The sequence below is a fragment of the Molothrus ater genome, chromosome 4 (genome assembly GCF_012460135.2).
Source record: "Molothrus ater isolate BHLD 08-10-18 breed brown headed cowbird chromosome 4, BPBGC_Mater_1.1, whole genome shotgun sequence".
Lineage (NCBI taxonomy): Eukaryota > Metazoa > Chordata > Aves > Passeriformes > Icteridae > Molothrus > Molothrus ater.
This window is the reverse complement of record NC_050481.2, coordinates 35,846,842-35,870,861: the sequence shown is the minus strand read 5'-3', so window position 1 is coordinate 35,870,861 and position 24,020 is coordinate 35,846,842. Positions and strand designations below refer to the sequence as shown.

The 24,020-nt window shown below is 39.9% G+C and overlaps 1 protein-coding gene across 1 annotated transcript in view; it reads right to left on the bottom strand.

Annotated features, from left to right (window-relative positions):
- The window catches only part of GALNTL6 (polypeptide N-acetylgalactosaminyltransferase like 6), a 435,529-nt gene extending 412,645 nt beyond the window's left edge, over positions 1–22,884 (bottom strand). Inside the window, exon 1 of the mRNA XM_036381717.2 lies at positions 22,452–22,884. Within this exon, the coding sequence (XP_036237610.1) occupies positions 22,452–22,589 (138 nt within the window). The 5' untranslated portion in view covers positions 22,590–22,884. The remainder of the gene's footprint in view (positions 1–22,451) is intronic.
- Between the last annotated feature and the right edge of the window lie 1,136 nt (positions 22,885–24,020).

Here is a 24,020-nt window from a genome sequence, read left to right as displayed (position 1 = left end):
ATTTCACAGAATGATGATCATGGGTTTCTATGGCATTACAAGAGCCAAGACACCACCCTAGGGTTCCCAGCTGGTTAAAACCCAAGCAAGGTTTCAAAGCTGACTTTGTGCCCTGAAGTCCCACATCCTACTTGAGAAGTAATTGGAATACTCAATGCATTGTTTTTGCTTATCTCCTTAGATTTTGGGGGCATTAAAAAAACCAAAAACAACTAACTATTCCACAGAGCAGCCCATGTGCTCTCTATATTATTCCAAGGACATTAAAAGGGTTGGTATCACAGCAATTCCTGTATCCTTCTAGAATAGGTTACTATAGCAAATTTTATGGAGCTTGAATGCAAAATGAAATAAGGAAAGAGAGAAAGAAACTATTTAGACAGACAGTTCATGGAAATTTCAGACCTGACATGCCAAAAAAAGATTCTCATGGTTTAATTCTGATCATTTAACTCAGTCAGAAGTGGGGATTGAATCGGGGTGAGGGAAAAAGCAAGAAAGACAGACCCACTACTTTTTCCATGAAAGCATCATTTTGCAACACATTTCCTTTTCTTAGTAGCTATGAACACAGTTTTCCAAGGCATGTTTTCAAACCACTAGCAGGTTTCCAACAACAATCTAAAAATACCCAAAATAAGGAAATTTTACAGACAGCAAATCTTTCTGAATATTGCACTGAATCATCTTCATTTTTTTCATTGACAAATTCCATCCTGTTAATAGGTGTTAATCACAACTTCATCAGTATGCAGAGTGTCTTCTATTGTGTGGATGTTCATTACAGGTAATTTGGCAGCTGTTTTAATGTGTTATCTGTTTCAGCAATGTAGAATATATAATGACAGCTTCACTTTCTGAATTTTTATTTAGTCACGAATCTCTTTTTCCCTACAAATATTCATTTTAGGTGAAAGCAAGACATGATGCTCTGGTATTGATGGGAAAGAAGAGAAGCCTGGTGTGTTTTACAGGTAAGTAGGATGATGTGTTCTGTGTCACCTGACACAGGTCAAAAAAGTCAAAAGTCACAAGTCAGTCTTGAGGACTGAAATGAAAGGATTGCAAAGGTGAAGTCACAGCCCCTGAAAACCACAACCCTGTAGTTCATTTAATGTTTACTGTATGGGATAAAACCACAAGGAACCTGAAAGGAGAAACAAGGGTACTGCAATAGCTAGTGCATTTTTCAAACTAGTATTTTTTTTTTTGCCAATGGACTAGTTATCAAAACACTGAGGAGAACAAAGAAACTGAGGCAAGCAGGCAAGCACACAAAAAATGTGTGGCTTCCCCTTAATGTTTACCAGTCTGAAGAATACAGGAAACCTGCTGTTTACCATTTGTCTGGTTATACCATATCCTTTTTACAGTGTATTTAAATATGCTCTAATAGAAACTGGCTGTATTTTAGCTTTGGTCAATGATAAAACCAAAATAATCTGTAATTTTATTATTGGCTTATAATAAATTGCTTAAAGAAGGAATGGAAACATAATTCATTTAACTCTGAAAGAATATTTGCCTTTCCAACTGTGGGATTATCACAGAATCTCAGAACAGTTGAGTTGGAATGGACCTTAAAGATTATCTCATTCCAACCCCACTGCCATGAGCAGGGATGCCTCCCACTAGACCAGGGTGCCCAAAACCTCATCCAGTCTGGCCTTAAACATCTCCATGATGGGGGGAGTCCACACATCTCTGGGCAACCTGTTACAGGGTCTCACCACCATCACAGGGAAGAGCCTGATGTCTAATATAAATCTACCTTTCTCCAGTCTGAAGCCATTCCCCCTTGATCTGTCACTACACACCCTTGTGAAAAGTCTCTCTCCAGCTCTCTTTTAGGCCCTCTCTAGGTACTGGACAGAGCCATAATGTCTCTCTGAAGCCTTCTCTTCACCAGGCTTAACAGCTCAAACTTTGTCATCCTGTCATTGTAGGAGATGTCCCAGCCCTCTAATCAAATCAGTGGCCTCCTCTAGTCTCATTCTGACAGGTCAACATCTTTTTTGTGTAATACAAATATTAGTTTTGTATAAGCTCTGCACATGAGCAGGATATTGAGCAGCAGACTAGGCCAATTTTGGGGTAAAAAGTAAACTAACTGAAAGCAGTTTGCTTTTTCAGCACTTCAAAAGAAATTATTAAAATTAAGCATGACATGCTGAAGGTCTCACTTACAAATGTTATTATGTTCTTGAGAAAAGACACACAGGTTTTCAATCTGTATGCCCTAAAGCAGCCTCTGATTCCCTTATATTTTGCAGGTTTTTTCCCTGCCAAAGTCAAACTTTTTTAAATAAGATATTTCATGAAACAGCCCCTTACTACAACAGAAAGATGCAATGTCTTGCTTCTGTAAATTTCTCTTCAAAAGCATTACTGCTTTCCTCAAGTTGTAGAGCAGATTTAAAGAGAACAATAGTCTCTAAAAATAAACATAATATATAACAGTCTTTCAGGCAATGTCAAATGCAATTGGAAAAGAGTGATGAGACTTCTCCAACATGAGTTTTAATGAATGTTTTTTTCTCTCTTGTGTCAGCGCAAGTATCATTTATTTTTAAAGCCATCGGTCACAGCTTTCTGTTAGAATGATGCCTCTTGACTGATTTTGTCCAAGTGCAGACAATAAAGAATAATGACATTGCAAAACTAGGAGACAGTAATGAACAAAATTTGAAGCCAACTAAAATGAAGTACTGTATGAACTAGAATATGGGCTATAAGTCTTCAGACCACCGGAAATAAGCCAACCACTAACTGACAAGGATTAGGAAGAAATAATTTTCCCTGTGAGCATGATATTCCACAGCCATCCATCACAGGAACCAAAAAGCATAAAAATAATACTTTCTAACACTTCTTACTAGACAGGGCTGGAGAGGAGCTGATGCCAGTGAGACAAATAAAAAAAAAACAAAACAATTTGCCCAACACAGAAGTTCATATTTTTAAATATACTGCGATTGTTCACTGTAAGTAAAGTGAAAAGGGCAAAAAGTTACAAATAAAAGCTAATAGTTACAAACAAAATATAAACCATATTTATTAAAAAGTTTACATAGAAAAATGAAGTAGAAGTAATTTTTACCTAGTTTCTAATACTGCCCAGATTTTTCAAGTGACCTTTTCAAAAGTGGGGAACTTCCCTTGGGAGACCTCTGCTTCAGAGGACTTCTAAGACACAGCACATGACTAAACTACTATATGGAGAAGCTCATTCAGCTCTAGATACAATCCCCCATTATCACATGCCTTTTTACAGTTCCCTGATGACTACATGTATAATTGATTACCATATCACAGAAGGTGTTCAAAATCAGTTGCTTTTGCAGGAAGACGCATTCATGGCTCTTAACTGCTCAGCACTTGGTCTAAGGAAAGTGATAAAACTATAGAATTGTGCCCCCAAATAAGTATAATAAAACCCCCTGTACTGATAAAATGTACTTCAAGAGATCACTCAGAGATATCCAACAAAGTCTGAAGGAACAAGAAATCTTTCAGGTGCATGTAAAAAACTTCATGCACTGCTTTATTACAATTTCAAGCAGCATCTTAACCATAAATATTTCACCACCTGGAAAGAAAACCAGATCACATATGTGCTCCTTCCACATCAGTTATGACATCACAAGCTCCCAGGCCACTTGAATGAGGGCAAATTCCAGCCTACAGAATTTGACTTGGAAGAGGGAGGCAACTTGGAAGCTGAGTGACAACAGGACAGTGGCTCTTTCACAGACTTGAAATTTCTTTCCCTTTTCAGCTAAGAGTGCTTGAATTGAATAAGAAAAATTCCATGACCGACCTAAAAAATGTCAAATTAGAACCTCCTGGTTCTTAGGAGTTCTGCCTTTAAAAATATGAGCGTAGTAACCTGTCAGAGTTGCTGAAAGCTGATGCACTGCAGCCAGATTTTTCATGCTTGCTCCCACCTACTATTGTTCCACAGAAAGACATCTCAAGTAAATTTGCTGACAAAGTTCAAATCATAATGTTTTTCCCCCATATCTATTTGCCTGCTTAGAAGGAAAAGGAAAATGAAGGAAACAGTTTTCCACAGCAGAAATAGTTCAGATTGATTGCTTGGGTAACCTTGAAAATTTAATGTAAGACTGAAAAATACTTCAGTGTGTCACTAATCTGGATAAAGAACCTAAGTTTTCTGCCAGACTCATTTCTGCACTTTCCTCTAAAGGAGGAACAGTAGAAGAATAACACCTTACATGTGGAGCTGAAAGATAAACACAACTATCTTATCCTATAGAAAAAAAAAAGCTTGTATATAGCCAGCTCTGTGCAACATCTACCAGAGAGGAAAAAGCCTTCAAGAAATCATCGTAAGGTAAAGCTCAGCAGTAACATCAGTCGCTCAGTAAACATTGGTCATCTGGTTCTTCTGTGACACTCTCATCTGCAATTAAGAACCACTTTCCAGAGGAAGACTTCTTAGATGTATTTTAAAAATAAAGGAAGCTAATCACACAAAGATGAAATAACAAGCTAGACATCACAAACAGAGGGACTGAGGAGTTGAGAAGACAGTCTCAGTCATCAGGGAACACAACAATATTTGGTCATCCACTCTATTTCCCAGCAAGAAATGGATTTTTTATCTGGAAAAAAGGAAGCTATCTTACGACAGCTTAACTTCTCAGAAAGAATATTGCTTATTCTAATTTCAGACATTTAAACAAATGGGAGTGTCTACAATTATCAAAGTATCTACGTGTCAAGTTTGAATCAGACTGCAATATACTTTCCTAACATAGTATTCTACTATTAATTTTTATGCAAAATAACTATGAGCAAATACAGCATCATAAGGTGTTGGCAAGGCTGATCCTGTAAAATCTATCTGAATTATCCATTACATAATTGTCTGCTGACACATTTTCTGACCTTTAAATACCAGGGCTACTCCTCTGAGAATGAATACAACATGAACACATCAACTGGTTTGTTTCTACCTGTAGGCTATTTACAGGTAGGCCACAATGTGAAAGACTTTGGTGGGTGTTTTTTTAGAGATATAGATAGATAAATATATACACACACACTAAAAAAGGCTACTACTATAAAAGTAACTTCTTCAATTTCTTTGGCACTCTAAATCATCCTTGCTTACAGTTCAAATCAAAATCATAAAGCAAGAATACACTCAAATTTTGTTTGAAAAATCACAACCCTGAAACCACTTGAAAGAAAGGCTGCTGTTGAGATACATCAACATCTCCCCCATGCATGAATAAGATGCATTAATTATATTTAAAATTTATTAATGAAACCCCATGGTAACTACTGTTCTTTGTTTTATTAGGAAGATGCACCCCTTATGTAATTATTAATTCTAATATATTCTTTTGCTTTCTCTCTCAAATGGAAGGGTTTTGGATTCACACTCTTTATTCCATTTGCTTATGATGTGCCAAATAAATTGTTCACCTTAACTATGTCAGGGTGAAAACACTGTGTGCAGGACTGTTAGCAAGCATTTGCTCAAAAAAAATTTTTAAGACTTCATAAATCTGGCTTTACAGACTAAAAGCCTTTCAAGAACAGTTATACCATTAGATTAATGCTACTTGATGTTATTTTTAAACTTACATGAGCTGATACTTTTGTAAGTTATTATTAGGTTAACTGTCATACTAACCGATTTCTTTTATCCACAGCAAAGCCTCAAAGTAATCAGAGGTTCAAACTTCTCCCTCAGCCACTGCTTTGAAATACCACTTGCAGGGATGAGAAAAGGGTTTGGGATCAACGCCTTCCAAGCCTTAGCCTCCTAACAGATTTTCTTCAGATGATTGTGATGTTGCCCAGGGTTTGGTAATAGACATTATTGCTAGGCTACTTCATTGTGTTCACTGGTGTTCAGAAATATATTTTGAAAACAGCAGGGAGAATGAGGATTTGAGAGGTTGCTTGGAGCACAAAGAGAACATGAAAGAAGGTATAAAGGTTGATACTGGAAACAAGTCAGAAGAAACTGACTAACAGATGGCATCCCAGAAAAGACGGACTCTCTCCATGGCAAAATTGTGTCAGTCCAGATGGTGACTGACAGCACTGATTACAAAACTCAGCTCCCATTGAAGGCAACAGAAGCTTTACTCTGGCAATGGGGATTACGCCAATTAAGTTTATTTTATTTTTTTTTTCAAAACCCTGTTGATCTTTATTAAGTAGTCTACAAGAACTCCTATAGTTGTTAAATTCAAACCCTAACACCTGGTCAACAGTATAATTGACTGGATCATATTGCAACTTGTGTGTAAAAGCTGGGACTACAGAGCAGGCATGTACTTAAGAAAGATAGAAATTAAACCAATTTCTACACTACACCATATATAAAAGTGCAATCTAGGAGCAGATCTTAGCAAGTAATATGCAATGGTTCTGGACTTGTGCAAAGCACTTCACACTGTCCTGCATGAAATCCTTGTCTCTAAACTGGAGAGATATGGATTTTATGGATAGACCACGCAGTGGATAAAGAATTGCATGCATGGATGGATGGAAAGTTGTGGTCAAGGGTTCAGTGTTCAAACAGAGAATGGTGACGGGCAGCATTTCTCAGGGGTCGGTATCAAGACCAGGTGCCATTTAACATCTTTGTAGGCAACATGGACAGTGGGATTGAGCACACTCTCAGTAAGCTGCCCAACACCACCAATCTGAGAGGTGCATCCAGAGGGACCCTGAAAGCAACTCCAAGTACAAACACAGGTTGGGCAGAGAATCAGTTGATAGTAGCCCAGAGGAGAAGGATTTGGAAATGTTGGTTGACAAGAAGCTTGCCATGAGCCAGAAATACGCGCCTATAGTGCAGAATGCCAAACAAATTCTGGGCTACATCATTTTCATAGCTATCTGTACTCATGAGGCTATAGGGTAATCAATGTACAACTCCGTAGATGTTCCTCAGAATAATCTGAATATTTTTAGGTCATAATCTCCTCTTTGCATGCAATATATATATTTAAGAAAATATTTCCCTTCAGTATTAAACAAAAAAGCAGAAATCAAAACCTAAAACCCCTCCAAGCTGTTTCACACATATTGAACAATACCAAGATCTCAGACTGAAAATGTTCCTTATGATATTTTACCATATTCAACATTCCCATGTTCAACATTTCAACCTGAGGAGGAAAAAGTTAATATTATTTCAAATAGAGAAAAAGTTGCATAAAAATAAAAGCAAACAAACTACACAGAATAATCCAGGATCCTACTGTTAGTAAGCAACAGAGCATGGAGATAAGTGCCCCTATAAGTATCCATTAAAGTTTCAAATCTTGAAATTGTATCTTTAGTCTCCCTCAAATATTGACTCATACACCAAGACACACATTTATGTGTGAAAAGGCATATTATTACAGTTATACTTAATCTAGGGTGTGTACTTTCTCAGTGTGCCACACCTCAAATTCATTGTGGAGCAGCAACATTGAACCTGTCTGGCAATACTATCTTTCTGACTTACCAGAACATTCTCTGTCATCAAGAAACTCATTCAAAATCATCTGTTCCACAACTTGATTTCCCATCAGCAACAACTATGGACAACTTTAACCTACACATTATTAGTTTAAGAATGACTTTGTAAGTTACACAAACAGGTCTATCCAGCTAATTATCTGTTTCTGACAGCAAACAACAGCAAAAGATATAAATACATGGCAAACAAACAACTTCACTTCCCTAAAATACCCTTCCAGACTCCAGCAACTGATGGTTCAAGGACAGCGCAAGCCAGAGGCACTGTCTTTATCCCTAATGTATTTTTCCTCCATGAATGTATTCAATTGTTTCTTGAAGCCATGTAAGCTTTTAATATCCACAATCCCTGGTTCAGAAAGCTCCATATCTTAATAATCTATTGTACACAAACCTGCATCTGCCATTTTTTTGATACTGGTACAGTATTCAATTCGATGCTATTATTTCTATTGAAAGAAAGAGTCAATAAAGTGATGCCTGCATATCTTTTCCATGTTACTCTTTTCTCAGGTACCTCTATTATATTCTCAGATCTCTCATCAGTCAGACAACAATGAAACCTTTACTTAATTAGGTCTCCTCAATAGGTTATCTTTTCTATCCCATCTGTGATGACTATGATTGAACAAGAATTGTACAATATTTGAGAGTACACAACTAATTTACGCCACAGCCATAACAATGTTATTCACTTTGAAATGAAAGCTAACATTTTCATAAAACTAATATAAGCATCAAGAGCTCCTTCCTGAGTAGCAATTACTGTGTCAAAAGTTATTGCTGCATATGGAAACCTAGGATTATTTATTTCCCCATAAACATTATTTTATAATTTATCCACATTTTTCTTTAGAGGGCTAAACAAAGAAAAAAATTATATGGAGAGATCCTGAAATACGGCAGCAAAATTCTGCCTATATTCTACTCCAAACTTCCCACTTCCTTATTTTCTCTCCATTACATAAACTCTTTTCACTATAATGTATATTCCAAACACTGGCCATTGAACGCACAGATCATTGTTTTATGCCTTTGATTCCTAGACATGGAACATCTCAGTTTTCAAACACCTGAGAATTACTTTAGCCTAATAACAACTCCAAACCCCAAAAAGGTTTTTACTTTACTTCCTGTGAGTCTTCAGAAACAATTGGAATGAATCTTTTTGGTCTTGTTTACATTTTGTTTTACCTTGCAAGTGGCTCAATGTTCAAAATCTCTGCTCATCTCAAGCAGCTCTGTCACTGTCAAACCACTGTTCTCCTAAACAAAGTAGGAGTCTTCTTTTTATGAACTGGTTTTACCCCTCTTTAAATGGATAATAGGCCACAACTATTTGACAACATTGTTCTGGAGAAGCATATCATCTGTTTATTTTAAGCCAATTTCTAAAAGTTTGGTACAGGTGCAATTTCAGGCCATGATTGGAACCAGTTTTTAGCTCCTCTTCCAGAAGACCTATTTAACAAAAAAAACAACAGCCACAGCCTAAAGTTACTTGTAAAACTTCATGGGCCAGTCAACCTTCCCAGGCACTGCCAAACCTGTGAAGTCCAGTATCACTGAAGACTGGTTGACACCAGTGTTATATACATGAGATTGTGTTACTAAAATTTTGTTATATAGAGCTGATTTTTGTTCGTTTTTTAAATTTGCAGCATAAGCTTCCCATCATCTTGGAATCGAGCAGAGAAACCACAGTGCAGTTTTGAACAGAAAAGTAGATTAGATTAAAACATATTTGGGATGAGAAAAAACACATCCCCACATTTTGAAAAATATATAATAAGCCCTCATTCCAACTCAATTATAAAGCAGAGTAACACTTTACACTTTCAAAAAGGAAAAGAAACATTGCAATAACTGAGGATGTGAATTTTACAAGAACAATTTAAATGCACTGCTTTTACAAATGACGTTTTGGGAGACAACCAGTATCAGAAGGGGTGATGGCAGTGATGCCTAACATGCCAGAAGCAGCACCCACACCTCACTATCCCCTCCCTTTATATCAAAAACATCTCGGTGCCCTGTATTCTCAGAGCACTTGCACAAAAATGTGACCCCGTGTACAACCAAGGAATAGAAGCTAGAATCTCCACTCAAGAAGGAGAGTTAGGTTGCTCCTTGCAAATGCAAAGCATGCTTTATTCACATGTTTCCAACTCATTGTAACATTAAAAGCCCACAGGTCATGTTTGTACAATGCAGTTAACATAAAACTAAGAGCTTACTGCAATCAAAATAAAATATTCCTCGCTGGCATTACTTCAATAATTGACCTAGCCTAGGGTTGTTTTAAAACAGTTTAAATGCATCATTAATCCAGGGTATTCCAAAGCAGCTTTACTAATATGCTGTAATAAATTAAAAGAGAGAAGCAAAGTTGCAGTCAGTATGCATTTAAAAAACTCATAATATAGTATCAAAAGATGCCAGACATGCAGATTCGAACATGAAAGAGAAGGCATAAGAAGCACAACAACACAACTTGGAAATTCAAGAAGAATATTTGACGAGTTGTATTTTCCTTATTATTTTCCTTGGTGTATATTTTTTTATTACTTACATATTTCCTTCTTGTCACTTCCATTCTAACATTCTGGCGGCTTCTCCATTTTTATTAAAAGATAGTAGCTGGTCTCTCGAACAACCAGATCAGTAAATTGAAGATCAATCTGTGATATGAAGAAGGTTACTAAATGGAAGAGAAGGTCAGTTGTTTGATTTTTGGTCACACATACCAGGAAACTAGGAGATTAGCAAAGTGTGTTATAAGGACAGCAGCCTTGGGCAAGTTATTTTTGAACAATCTTGTCTACGGTTTCCTAAACAAACATACACATAAAAAATCTGTATGTGAGTCCACTGTCTAAAGAGTAGACATGACTAACAGGAAAGACTGGAAACAATCAAGGGCATAAATGAAATGAGCCAACATCATTATTTACTACAGATTTCAAGTCTTCTCAAGTAGAGGAGGAAAAAACATTCAGTAGATTGTTGGAAGTTATGGCTGTTCAAACACTGAACAAAGTCAGCCCACATGCAATCTGTTTTTAAAGAGGGATGAGAGACAAAAACAAAAACCTCCAAATTTATTAAAAAAACCCCAACTTAAAAATGCCAAAGACACTGTAGATTTGTGCCCAATTTACCCTCATTAACATATGCTTCTCCATGTATTCACATAGTGTTTTTCACAAAATTGTTCCATTCCTCTCAAGACTGTTGGCAGCATGTTACACTAAGAAAAATATATACCCTCTCCCGGCAGGAAGCAAAGATGGTCTCTTCACCTTCTGCCCATAAACAAACATACACGAGTGCACATATACATACATATACATGTAAGTAAAAGGAAAAACTCAAAACCCACACTAACAACTATCTCTGAGGAATCTATTCCACTAACAATTTCTTTAAAATGCATTGAAGAAGAGTTTCAAGTCTCGCTGAATTTTAGTTTTAAACTTAATTCAGAAAGATTTTACTCTTATAGATCACAGAACAAACATTTCTACAACACAAAGAAGTGGCAAGTTTTTCTAAAATCGATGTCTTTGAAGAGGTTATGAAGTGCACAGTCCTGGCCTTGTTCTCTGCCATGTTCTAACTCTACCCAACAGCCAAGCCCCACACAGCCACTCACTCCCCCACCAGCAGGATCAGGTAGAGACTTGGAAGGATAAAAAATAGAGAACTCATGGGTTGAGATAAAGACAGTTCATAGAGAACAAAAAAGTCACGAACACAAGCAAAGCAAAACAAGGAATTAATTCACTGCTTCCCATGGGCAGGCAGGTGCTCAGCCATCTCCAGGAGAGGAAGGGCCCTATCACATTTAATGGTTACCTGGAAAGACAAACACCATCACTTCAAATGTTGCTCCTCTTTTTCTTTCTTCCCTCCACTTTATATGCTGAGCACGATGCCAGATGGTCTGGAATATTCCTGGGTCACCCATCCTGGCTGTGTCTCCTCTCAAGCTCCCATGAACCTCCACCTTCCTCCCCACCACGGCACTATGAAAAGCAGAAAAGGCCTTGGCTCTGTGCAACCTCTGCTCAGCAACAACTAAAACATCTCTATATTACCAACCCTGTGTTCAGCACAAAACCAAAACACAGCCCCATACCAGAAATTATGAAGAAAATTACTCTAAATTGCCTCATCTGAAACCAGCAGAATGTCCTGTGCTCATTTGTCATTCACATCCATTCCAGATGCAGAAGCAGGTTGCTGCTTAGCATGATACCATCTCCATTTCCTTGTTCCCAATATAAAATGCATTTTTTCTTCATTGCTTCTGAAGGAGACATCTGTTGTGAGTCTTCAGCATCTGAAGAAAAATGTCTCTCACATGTTCATACTGAAGTTGCTTCAAAGAAAACACCTTTCTCTTCAGCGACTGCACAATTGTGGGGTCTGCACATGCACTACAGCACTTAGAAACCACCTCAGTTTTACAACAACTAAAATGAAACAGAAAGTCTCTCATTAATAACAACATTTTGTCAAATAGTTCCTCTCAACACTTTGTGTGAAAAGGGTTTAAACATCTCAGCATCTTTACTGCTCTTGGTGCACACTCTCTTGAGGGAGGAAGAAGACAGGAAAGATGGGGGAAGATGACAGAAGGTAATGGACCTTATTTCTAGTCAAATTTATTTCCCATCCCTCTGCAGCTTTCCTGCTTTTCCTGATGGAATTCTGCAAGTTTCCTGTCCTCCTCTGAAGCCCCTTCTGATCACACGGCACATCTGTCTACATTGCTAAAAATGGCAGATTTCAAAATCCATTCGTATAAGCAGTTGGTGGAGGTGAACACAACTTCACTTTCATGTTAGCAAAGCATAGGCTTATATATCTGTTCTAGCTGCACTTACATTGTTCTTGTATTTCTGAAATGGATTACTTTAGGGAAGACAGAGATATAAAATCACACTTCTCTCACCATAGTTCAAACAATATCACTCAAAATAAAATATGACCTCCATGGAGGAGCATCTCCGTGCGCTTAGAGAAGTTTCCACTGCTTCACCATTATTGTAAATTATGCCAAGGATGCCCAAGGATGCTGGAAAAGATTTAATCTGATGTGAAACACAGGTCACATATACTGCAGAAATATTTCACTGTGAGACTTTTGTATGTAACTTTTATCCCTGCTAATTTTTGAAGCCATCACAAGTATTTTTTATTCTCATCTGTGTTGTGTCTTTAATGATTCTGTAACTTTAGAGGAGAATTTGTTGCTCAATGTCATAAAAGTTCTGAATTTACATTTTTATACTGGTGTCATAATTGTAAAATTTGATCAGCAATTTGAATGTCACTTTAGTTTATATTGAGCAATTTTGCAAAAACAGCATCCATTCAAGTCTGTCATTCATTTTGTACCCATAACAAATGCAACTCAAAATGTAGTCATTTATCAGAGTCTGAGAAAAATATAAATATATTGCTTGTTGAATGGCATTAATGTGTCTTTTAAGTGCATTCTCCATGCTAATGTGAAACTACTGCTCTACAGAAAAAGCAATCTAAAAAATTTACACAACTCAGTCCAATACAGTAATTCACCCAGGAACTAAGTGGGATATCAAAAACATTAAATAATCTGAAATGTGGAGGGCTTCCCCCCAAGAAAAAGCAAATAAAAAAGAGAAAAAGCAGAAAGAGATGAAGTGTGCTGCTATGTTGAAAATAAGAGCTGAAAAATCACATTAGGCATTGTGCTCTCTTATTAAAAAAGTCAACTACTGCATTAAACGATGTATGAATTCTGTTCAAGACAGATGATTCAGAACTGGAGAACCACTGAAGGATGGGGCATCAGCACTAGATTTGGTGCAATTTATAGTCCCTCCTCAAGTTATCTAGTAATTATGTCTGGCTAACTACTGCTGCATCTGTGCAGGCTGTGCCAGGGACAAGCGAAGTTTTGCCAGGGGTGAATGAAGTTAATCTGCACAGAGGGTATTTCAGTTGCCTGTATCTGCTGGAGCTATCTCCTGTGGGGGCGAACATCACAAACATCTCCAGGCCATGTGCACTGTTTGATCTTGCTCCCTTGGACACAATCAAAAAGTTTCAGCAAAGTTACACAAACTTCACCCAAAAGTTACATTACAACTGCAAATTTTAGCCCAGGGACTGGATGACAAAACAGAAAGACAAACTGCCTGTGACATAAAATTGTTTTATCTAATGCAAAATTGGGAGATTTCAATAACAGTGAGGCAAAAACATATGGGATAAAATACTTAATCTCACAGTAGAGAAGCCATTAACACTGCAGGGCCTGTATTTCCCAGGCATTGGCTCTGAACAGAGACATAAGGAGTCCTTCCTTCCTCTTTGCCATCTTCATCTATAAATGGAACTTGTCATAGACTGCTATGAAATGTTCTTACCTGTCCTAAATATTTGCCTGCCTTCTCCTAGTATTTAAGTAATAGAAAACTATTTACAGAGAGCAAAAATAAGTAAACAGGCTAAAATTTTCTAAATAAACACATCTGTTATTCTAAATACAAGTATGAAAAATTGTGCTTCTTTAGGCAAATGAGCTCCTTAAGTTAGTCTGATAAATCTACACTTACACACTTCAGTGAGCAATCCATTTTCTAAAGCACCTTGTACTAATACTGGTGTCCTGACAAAATTTTAGTTTAGATAATTACACTGCCTAGCCAAATCTCTTAGCAGTATCGCATGCTGTCATAAACCACTGTGTAGCAGAGAAGAAAACTGTTCAATTGCCTCTGCTTCTTAGGCACAGAATCAATGGTTTATCACTGATCAATTAAACATTTAAATCATACAGGCCAGATTTTCTAGTCTACTATATCCAGTTTGCACTGTAAATTTCACATTACAAAGAAACAAACAAAAAAACCAACAACTGTCAACTCACAGGAAACTGCACTGGATGTGCTATCTCAGTTGAAACAAACATGACAAGTTTCATGGCACTGCGCATTCATGGCACTGCCAGAGGCACCAATCTCCAAATTTCTTGTTGCTACAGTTCTCATAGGGGTGACTGTTCACATGTCTCTGAAGACAACACAAAAATACTCTTCAGCTTCTTCAGAGAAAAGTCTGGCAGTTAGGCTTATACTGTTCTGAGGTGGTTTCAGATGATCCAATGAAGCATCTGTCAAATACCATTGTGTACTGTCATCAGGGATTTGGCTGAAAATTTCTGGCATGGGAAGGTAACCAACAGCTGGAGGTGCTGGTGTGGAAATGGATGCTGTAGTTATCTGTTAAATCCACATGTGACAAGAAAGCCTCATATTTCAGCTAGTGATTGCTTCCTAAGGGCAGAGGTGTTCAATAAACAGGATTCGACCAGAGAAGGATATAATAGGAAATTCCTTCAATAGTATCTCCCAAGAGATCTTAAAATGACAGCATAAGGAAACGCTGTCCCTGTGAAATATGACCTTGAACAGAAACTTGACAGCTCTGGCCCTGTGGAGTACAAGCATCCAGAAGAGAGTGGGATATTGTGGCCTAGATATTTCTATGTTAGCTGGACATACACTTCATCGTTTTTGTTCCTGCAATTCTCTTTGTTATTAGTTTGGTGACTAAATAGCTGACTTGGATCACTGGCTGTTTGCAAAGACTTGGAGCCATGTCACAGAAAAATGTGTGAAAATCATAGAAATGAAGGTAAAGAATTTGAAAAATAAGCATGAAATCCTGCAAAATCCCTGCCAAAGAGTTTCTTCCTCTTCTTTACCTCTTGAGCAAACAATCACAAGCAGGTCTCTCCCATGGTGTTTCTTAAAAAGAACAAGGAAAGGGTTTCTCTGTTGAAGACATGTCTTGAATAAGACTACCCAGACAAGAATATCACAGTGAAACCCTTCCAAATGTGACAACTGTCAAAATCAGATTGAAATCAACGAACCATTACAGAGCTTGACCTCAAAAACACGTTTACATTACATGCTGATTGCAAATGGCATAAAATTAATTTTCCTCACAGCCGCTGGTCGGGGGCTGTATTTTGGATTTGTGCTGGAAACAGTGCTGATACCACAGGGATGTTTTTGTTGGTGCTGAGGAGGGCTTACACAGCATCGGTGTTTTTCTGCTTCCTAAACTGCCCTGACAGTGAGGAGGCTGGTGCTGAACAGGAAGCTGGGAGAAGATACAACTGAAAACAACTAAGCAATGGGATATGCTATACCATATGGCATCAGAGTCACAACAAAACTGAAGGAAGAGGTGACAACAGGAGTCAGTATGGCATTTGTCTTGCCAAGTAAACATTATGCACAATGGAGCCCAACTTTCCTGGAGAAGGCTGAACACCTGCCTGCCCAGGGGAAATGGTGAATTGATTCTGTGTTTTTTGCTTGCATGTGGGGCTTTTGCTTTACCTATTAAACTGTCTTTACCTCAACCCACGAGTTTTCTCACTTTTACCCTTTGGATACTCTCCTCCATCCCACTGAGATGGGAGTGGGAGCACAGTGGTGTGGTGCTTACTTGCCTGCCAAAGTTAAAACATGACACACTGGAATTCTCAGAACGAAGGTTCAGAGGTTGCCATCTCCTAATGAAGCCTTTTCACATTAAAAAAAACCCAAAACATTAAAAGAATGGGACTGCTTTCAGTCAGCACAATTTGGTCTTTTGACCATGAGGAACATTTACAATACAGGCAGAACTTTTAGTTTGGGATTCCTGAGTTGCATTGCATTTAACTTGTTGATCTTTGAATTAATTTTTTCCAGACTAATTTAAAGTAGCCGAGATGTCTGCTCCTGGCCCAAATCCATCAAAGCAGTCAGTACACACACAGTTTTGCTGCAGTCAATTGCTATAAATGTGTGCATCAGCATATTGATAAACAAAGACCATAAGTTACCTGTCTGAGCATTAAAAACAAGAGAAAAGCTGAATTGTTCTTTCTTCTATGTGTGAACAGACACCTGCCTACACACACAGCACACACAGTGCAGTCTGGCTCCTGACCAGGACCCACCTATAGTTCCACTGCAATCCTTCACAGCCAGACACAAGAGAAATTGCCTACACAGGGAGATGAGGAAGTTTAAGAAAGAACTGAGCACCTCATCCCAGAGGGAGGACAAAACATAGCTTGGGTATCCCCCCTCATAATTGAGCAATTTTGTACCCCATTGCTTCAATACAGCCATGGAATCCCCTTTGTCACAGCAGCCTTTCTACAAGTCCAAGAGTCGGCATGCACTGAGGTTTCTTGATCTTATGTTTTGATTTGGATTAAGCCAAAATTACTATGCACAATAAATTAGCTAAAATGCATTAAAAATGCTGAGTTAAATAGAAAGAAAATTAAATCTCCAAACCAGTCTATTTTATCCTGTAAGATACACTCTATTTAGTAACACTCCTGAAAATTGATAGGTATTAAATTAACCACAGGAGGGCTCCCTCTGGTATACTGAATACAACAGAAGCATACTGTTTTAAGACACAATACTATTTTTGGCAGTAAAGTAACAAAGGTTTTAGAACTCAAATTATATTTTCCTCAATAGGCTCCAATATATACAAGGGAATGAAATTATACATGAACAATTTAGGTAAAAGAACTGAATTACATAAGTGTTAATTGTGTGACTTAAAACACCTAAAAGGCACACTCAGGTTGCCAATGCTCTGCAGTTTAAGGCACTAAACTCTGTTTTGTCACACCAGGTACAAGGACTCTTGGAGCTGGCACAGCAGCACAGCAATCAGTGGAGCAATTAACAGGACCATTAATAAATTAAAAAAAAAAAAAAAAAAAGGAGTATTGAAGACAACAGGTCCAACTACTGCTCTGAGGAGAGAAACAATGGCTAGCTTGGAACAGCACATGAACAGAAACTGACCAGAGAAACTGAGGCTTCATATTATCAGTATTTTTTATGGTCTGACAGGTATTCTCCAAAAATAGTAGAAATAAACATCAGCAGCAGTCAAGCAGCTTCTTTTGTAGACTTGAGCCTGTTTGTCACTCTATACTTTATTTACTCCTCTGCTAAAGAGAAACAAAACTCTCCTGTCTCATAAGTTTGTGGTGAAAGCAAAGGTAAGTAACTGAGACAGTGGAACTAAATACAGAAGTAACTGACAGTGTCCTAAGAGTGTAATAATAGAAAATAGGTGTATATTTATGTCCTTACCAAACCATATTTTGTACAAGATTTTGCAGCTGTTGAGATCAACCAGAAAAGCAAGGGAAAAAAAATTGTGGGGGTTGGGGGGAGAAAGAAACTTGTGCTGTCAAGATGCTGCTTTTATGCACCAGAAACAGAATTCACCAAACCAAGCTTTGTACTTTGCTGGCATCAATAGTGAGTTGACAGGGTTAACTGTCCTGGAAAATTTATGATTATCAAAACCTGTGTGCTAAACAGTAGGAAACACTGCATTCTGGGGTAAATTTAAATTTTCACTTCTTTCACAGACTTCAGAAACTAATGACTGTTTGCAAGACAGAATTCAGGCCGAGTTGCTTTTTGGATTCAGAAGACGAAGTCACTACTTTCATAACCACCAGGCTTAGTAAGTCAATTTTGTGCCTGTTTGCCAACTACAATAGAGGCCTAGGATTTGTAAGGACTAAGTTCTCCTTATCCTAAGGAGTTCATTTAAATCCATACCTCGCTATCCCATGAGTAAAGTATAATATTGGGGCTAACCAGCACAGGCTCCACAGGACAATGGAAAGAGAGCTCCATGACTATCCCATGGAATAACGTTCTCCCCCTCATAGCACAGCTTTTGCCCTTTGTTCTGGACACCATGCTTGCACGAAAATAAAAAAAATACCAGAGCATATGTGAAACAAAGCCAGAAATCTACCTTCTTTCCTTACTTTACACATCATAAAGCATTTCAGTAAGAGACCTGTAAGTACTACAGAGCATCTGTGACTAAGAGATGCTGCTGTTCAATTCAATTATAAGCGAGGAGATTTGACACCAGGAAGCAGGGATGTGACAAATGAAAAAAATTAGAAAATGAAGTTGAAATGTACTAGGGGTTACTTCACCAGACTGCCCTCCTTTCAGTCATCACCCACACTGGCCTCCCATGCAGAGGGGACAGAAAGAAACATGTGTCACAATACCTACATAACAGACACTGGAAAACTGCTGCAAGAAATTTGGTACTTTTACACAAAGTTATGCTTCATATACTGACAATGTATGAACAGACAAGGTTAAAACCTTACTGTAGCCAAACAAAGTAGCACTAGCTTTAGATGGGATGAGATAACAGGATTACATCCTACCGGTTGCATTTAAATTGCTGCTTTTCCTCCATAGAAAACAAAACTGAAGTTACAAGTTTTACCAGTATAACTTGGTATCCATACACCTGGTCTTGGAATTTTATTGAAAGATCAGACAAGATACTTACATCACATACATAATATCCCAATGACAAAACAAAAACAAACAAACTCCCCCCCTCCAAAGTTAAACTAACTGCAAAAACTGTAATCAAACCTCAAGGACACCATAATGTTTTAAGGAATTTCTAAGACTTCTTTTTAAAAAAGGCAATAGAAATACCCTATTCTATTTCCCTTATTCCCACAGTATAGCAAGGAAGGCAGTCTTAGAAAGATTAAACTAGAAATAAACTATATTTTTTTTCCCTTGAGTCTACCATTTATGTCAATCTGTATTTTATGGAAATCTTGTTGCACCACATAACTCAGAACCTTTAAATGTACATTTATCCTTGAAGCTCCACTTTAAATAATATGATAAACCAGAAGTAAATAACAATAACCAAAATACAAAAATCAAGCCTGTCAAGTTCTCAAGTGAAAACATGATAGCTTTAAAAAGTTTCATAGAAACAAAGGTTTATAGAGATTCATTATGTTTATAGAATTAATGTAAAGCTCAATTTTGTAATGATCAAAATCATTAATGTTGTCTGAAATCACAGCTGTATCATCTTCTCATTTTTCAATTTTTCCTAAGGAAGAGCTCCTCTACACAGAAACAGAATTTGCAGAACAACAAAAAAAAATCTTATGTAACTTATTGCAGCACTATTTTCACAAAAAAAAGTCAAATTAGTTTGCTGGAATTCTTAGTTTAGAATTTCTAGAGAGCTGTAAAGAACGCAAGTGCCTCATCTAGGCTTGGGAAATGACACAGTCCCCAGGGGACACTGTTCTACCATTGATAGAAACAGACTATTTTTGCCTTGTGGACTGCTTTTGAACAGCTTCTCTGCTTACTGCTGTCAGGATATCAATACCTGCTCCATCAGACTTCCATCCCTCCTTCACTCTGGTGCTATGGCAAGCAGCTGAAGTGGTGGGAGAGGCTGACAGAGCCCTCATTCACAGGGAAGGCTGGGGATGTTTGTTTCAGCAATGAATGGGAAACCTTAATTTATAAGTAGTCAAAACATCATTTTACCATGCTGTCTCCTCAAAACCACCTGATGATCTCTAACATGAATTGTTCTTAAAACAAGATAGCACATTTATAAACACTACTGTCACGGTCAGAATACCAACTAGACACTCAATTTACTCACGAAGGCAAAACCAGTTCAGCCTGTAACTAAATTATTGAAGTCACAGACAGCTCTGCATCTCTCCCATGATCAGGACACACCACAACAGTCCAACTGCACATCACTAGCATGATGTGCTGACTCTACACATGTACCTTTGTAACCTAACACGATCTTAGAATATATAAGAAAAGTCTGCTGCAGTTTCAGTAGGACTGACCTCTAAACTTGTGTTAAGTCACACAAAGTCTCAAGAAATTGAATACCTCAAGGGCAAAGAATAACTGTGCTGAGTGTTTAAATTCTTGCACCTGCTACTAACCTAATAGGGAAAAAGGAGTTACGTTTCTACTAGGATACTATTTCTAATGCCGTCTTTCCTAGTATGAAAGAAACTACCCTCATTTTTAGGGGTAGTTGCAAAGATGTCTTAAAATTTTCTTTATATTTCAGGGAGTTGAACTCAAACTTGTATTTCAATACCTGTTCCTTGTAAGTATTTTGGGTTATAATGTACACATCAAAAGACATAAGTAACCTAATTGCATTACTTGTCTGTACTTCAACCTTCCATCCTCACTGGGTAATGACATTGCCAACATTATTTCAATACTTAGCATAATAACAGAATTACATTAGAGTCAGCTGTAAGGTTCAAAGTTTCACTGCTCATTTTTATTGTTTTTCCATTAAACAGTCCCATTACTGTTCAATTAGTATTCAGACTGGGAGAAAAGGGAAGGGGGGAAAAAAGGGGGGGGGAGAAAAAAGGAAGGTAGCAAAAAGACCTTTGCAGAAAACTTAGAATGAAAAATTTTTTGGGGGTCTCATTAGAAAGTCCTTTACATATGCTTAGCATCCATGTCTTACACCACTTTATCCAGTACCTTTTTTTTTAATAAATCCTCCCTTTCAGTGTTATCAAATCATGTTCTACTTGGAGAGCGCTCTTGAACATTAGAAATTTCTTCAAGGCATGTGTGTCCTAAAGAGCCATGCAGCACACATGGAAATCATTACTTGCATTGAATACCTTAGCTTTCCTAAGTCACAAAGTAAATTAGAAGCTGCAAAGACTGCAGTGTGCACCTTGTAAACTAATGACAGACACTTATGATCATGCATAATTTTCTTTCAGCAGAAATTACTTCCAACTAAATTTTAGCACCTGACACCTATTGCATTTTAAAACCCATGGAAACATAAAGCAAGCTTTGAATTAAGAAGCTATCCTTAACTTCCTCCTCTAGTAATATTCAGCATATTTCATTAACCAAAGTTACGACACTTTGGAGGACTAACTTCTGTAATGGATACCCTTATTAACAAAGAATCAAATATGTTATTGCTCAGTTGAAGCCACTGACCGTACATGGGTGATGACCCTTGAAATGAAGGCCACTAATACACTAAAATGATATATGATGCCATCTAATACACTCTAATGTGAAGGCTATGTAAGGGGTAAACAAGCTAAAACATTATACAATCCCATAATTTCTTACCAATGATCTATGAAACATTCATGTTATATTTAAATTACACTGACAATTACAGTGTAATTGTACTGTTGAACAGAACAAACACAAGCTTTGGTAAAGGCAGGGTTATAAAGAAGTGCATTACAACAACTCCTTAAAACTAAACTTCACTTAATGCAGGTCATACTGGGATTTATGAGCCATACATAAACCCATCAAGCTGAAGAATAACTCGAGCAAAAAACAGCTTATGTCAACTGCTCTTATTAATAACAGTGATCGAGAAAACTGTAAACTGAAAATATTTGGAAGTTCTTTGTGACATCATTCTGACAAGCAGTTAAACACAGCGTTGCAGCATCAGGTCACAATAGTAATATTCAGAAGAGAAAAAAAAATCCGCCAGTCACTTCTGTCGAATTTACAACAGAAGAGGAAACAAAAAATCTCTGTGGTAAGACATCTACATGGATCTCATCAATTTCGGTGGACCTATAGCCACACACCAGTTCGAGAAGTATTGCAGAGAGGCAGGCAAACAAAAAGTTGCACTAAAACCTCCACTTCTTGTAATGAAAATTAGAGCCCAGCATCACACTCAGCTCACCATCGCACAAAATCCCACGTCCTCCTAATTTCAGAGGCAGCCTCCGCGCCGGCTCACCCCTCGCCCTCGCCGGGGAAGCCCAGCCGGCACACTCAGCTGCTCTCACAACTTTCTCTCCGGCGCGGCAGTCGGACAGGCACACGTGCTGCTGCTGCTGCCGCTCCGCGCCCCCGGCCGCGGCCGGGCCCCCGCAGCCCCGCAGGGGCGAGACTGGGGCCGTGCCCCGAGGGGCGGCTGCCGCCCTGCCCTACCCTGCCCCGCCGCGGGGCTGCGCTCCCGGGCGGCGCCGCACCTACCTGCGGCTCGCCGGCTTCGGGCGGCTTCACCAGGTGCTTCTCCTTGTACAGAGACCAGAGGCCGATGTCAGGCAGGAAAATCAGAGCCGCGGTGAAGAGCAGCGTCATTTGCAGAAACCTCTTCTGTTTCCTCTTCATGGCCAAAGCCGGGCTGCTCTGCTGGCGGCGGCGGTGTCAGCTCCCCCAGCACCGCGGGGCCAGGCTCTTCCCTGCCCGCAGTCCCTCGGAGGGGCCCGGCGCCGCGCAGAAACTTCGCCCGCCTCACGCCTGCCCACCCGGAGCCCGGGCGGGGCCGCCCCCCGCAGCGGCGGCGGCGGGGCCGAACCTGGCGGCCGCTCCCCCCGCCCCGGCGTGGCGCTGCGCGGCGGCGGAGCCGCTCTCGGGGGAGCGCATGGATCCACCTGCGAACAGAGCGGCAAACAACCCGCCACGCAGCGGGACAGGGGCAATAAATAAATAAATATACATATATATATTAAAAAAAAAAAAGAAAAAAAAAGGGACGGAAAAGCCTCACAACCCGAGTCCAGTAAACAGCGTGGGACCGAGAGCTCCCCCTCCTCCCGGCCGCGCAGAGCCCCCGCCGCTGGCCGCGCCCGCCCGCCTCACGTCCCCCTGCCTGCCCCAGCCTGGGCGGGGGGGGCGCGGCATCATGAGCTCATCACGCGCAATTTGTTAAGCAAGACTTCAAAAAAAAAAACAAAAACAAAAAAAGCCACAACCCAAAAAACGGGAGAAGAGGGCTGGTGCCGGCACAGCGCGCCCCTCCGCGCCGGGGGGCGGGCAGGGAGGGGCGGCCCGCGCCCCCCCCACCACGTGCGCGGGCCGGGCCGGGCACGGGCGGTGCCGGGCCCGCCCCACCGCGCCCCCTCATGCCGGCCGGCCCGTGTGCGCCTTCCGCCGGCTCCGCGCCCTTCTCCCGGCGGGCGACGCGGGGAGCGGCAGCCCGGTGCGGGGCCCGCGGGCCGGAGCCGGGCGATGCTGCTGCTGCTGCTCGTTCTGCTGCCGCCGCCGCGCATCGGGGACGGGGCTGGCAATTCCCGTTCCGGTCCGTCCTCCTCGGCGCTACGTGAATTGCGGGGGGAACCGCGCGGAGAGCCCGCGGGCGACTCCCTGCCGAGGTGCTGGGGCGCTCACCTGCCCGGGTCTCCCCGGACTCCCCCCGCAGCGCCGCCTTTCCGGAGCCCGCCCGGCCGCAACCTGAGGGGCTCCAGCCTTGCCCGAACCGCGGGGGGCTGAGGTCATCCCCCACTTGGGTAGCAGCACCGAGGGAAGGAGATGTTCAAAGCGAAGTCGATTTGTACCCAGCGTGTTGCAGTCGGACCCGTTTGGGCTTCTGGTCTGAGCTCAGCTTTTCTCTACGTAGTGTAATTACCTTGTCTTCCCAAACTAACTCCTCTCAGCAAAACAGGAGAACGCTCGGGTTAAGCTTACTAGGACCTACTGCCCTTTCAGCTTTGTCACATCAAACAGTGGGAAAATTTGTATCAGACTCATAATGCAAACATGTCCAGAACCAATATTGAAAAATAAAGCTACATCTAACTTCCTTTCTTTCTGCCCTGCATA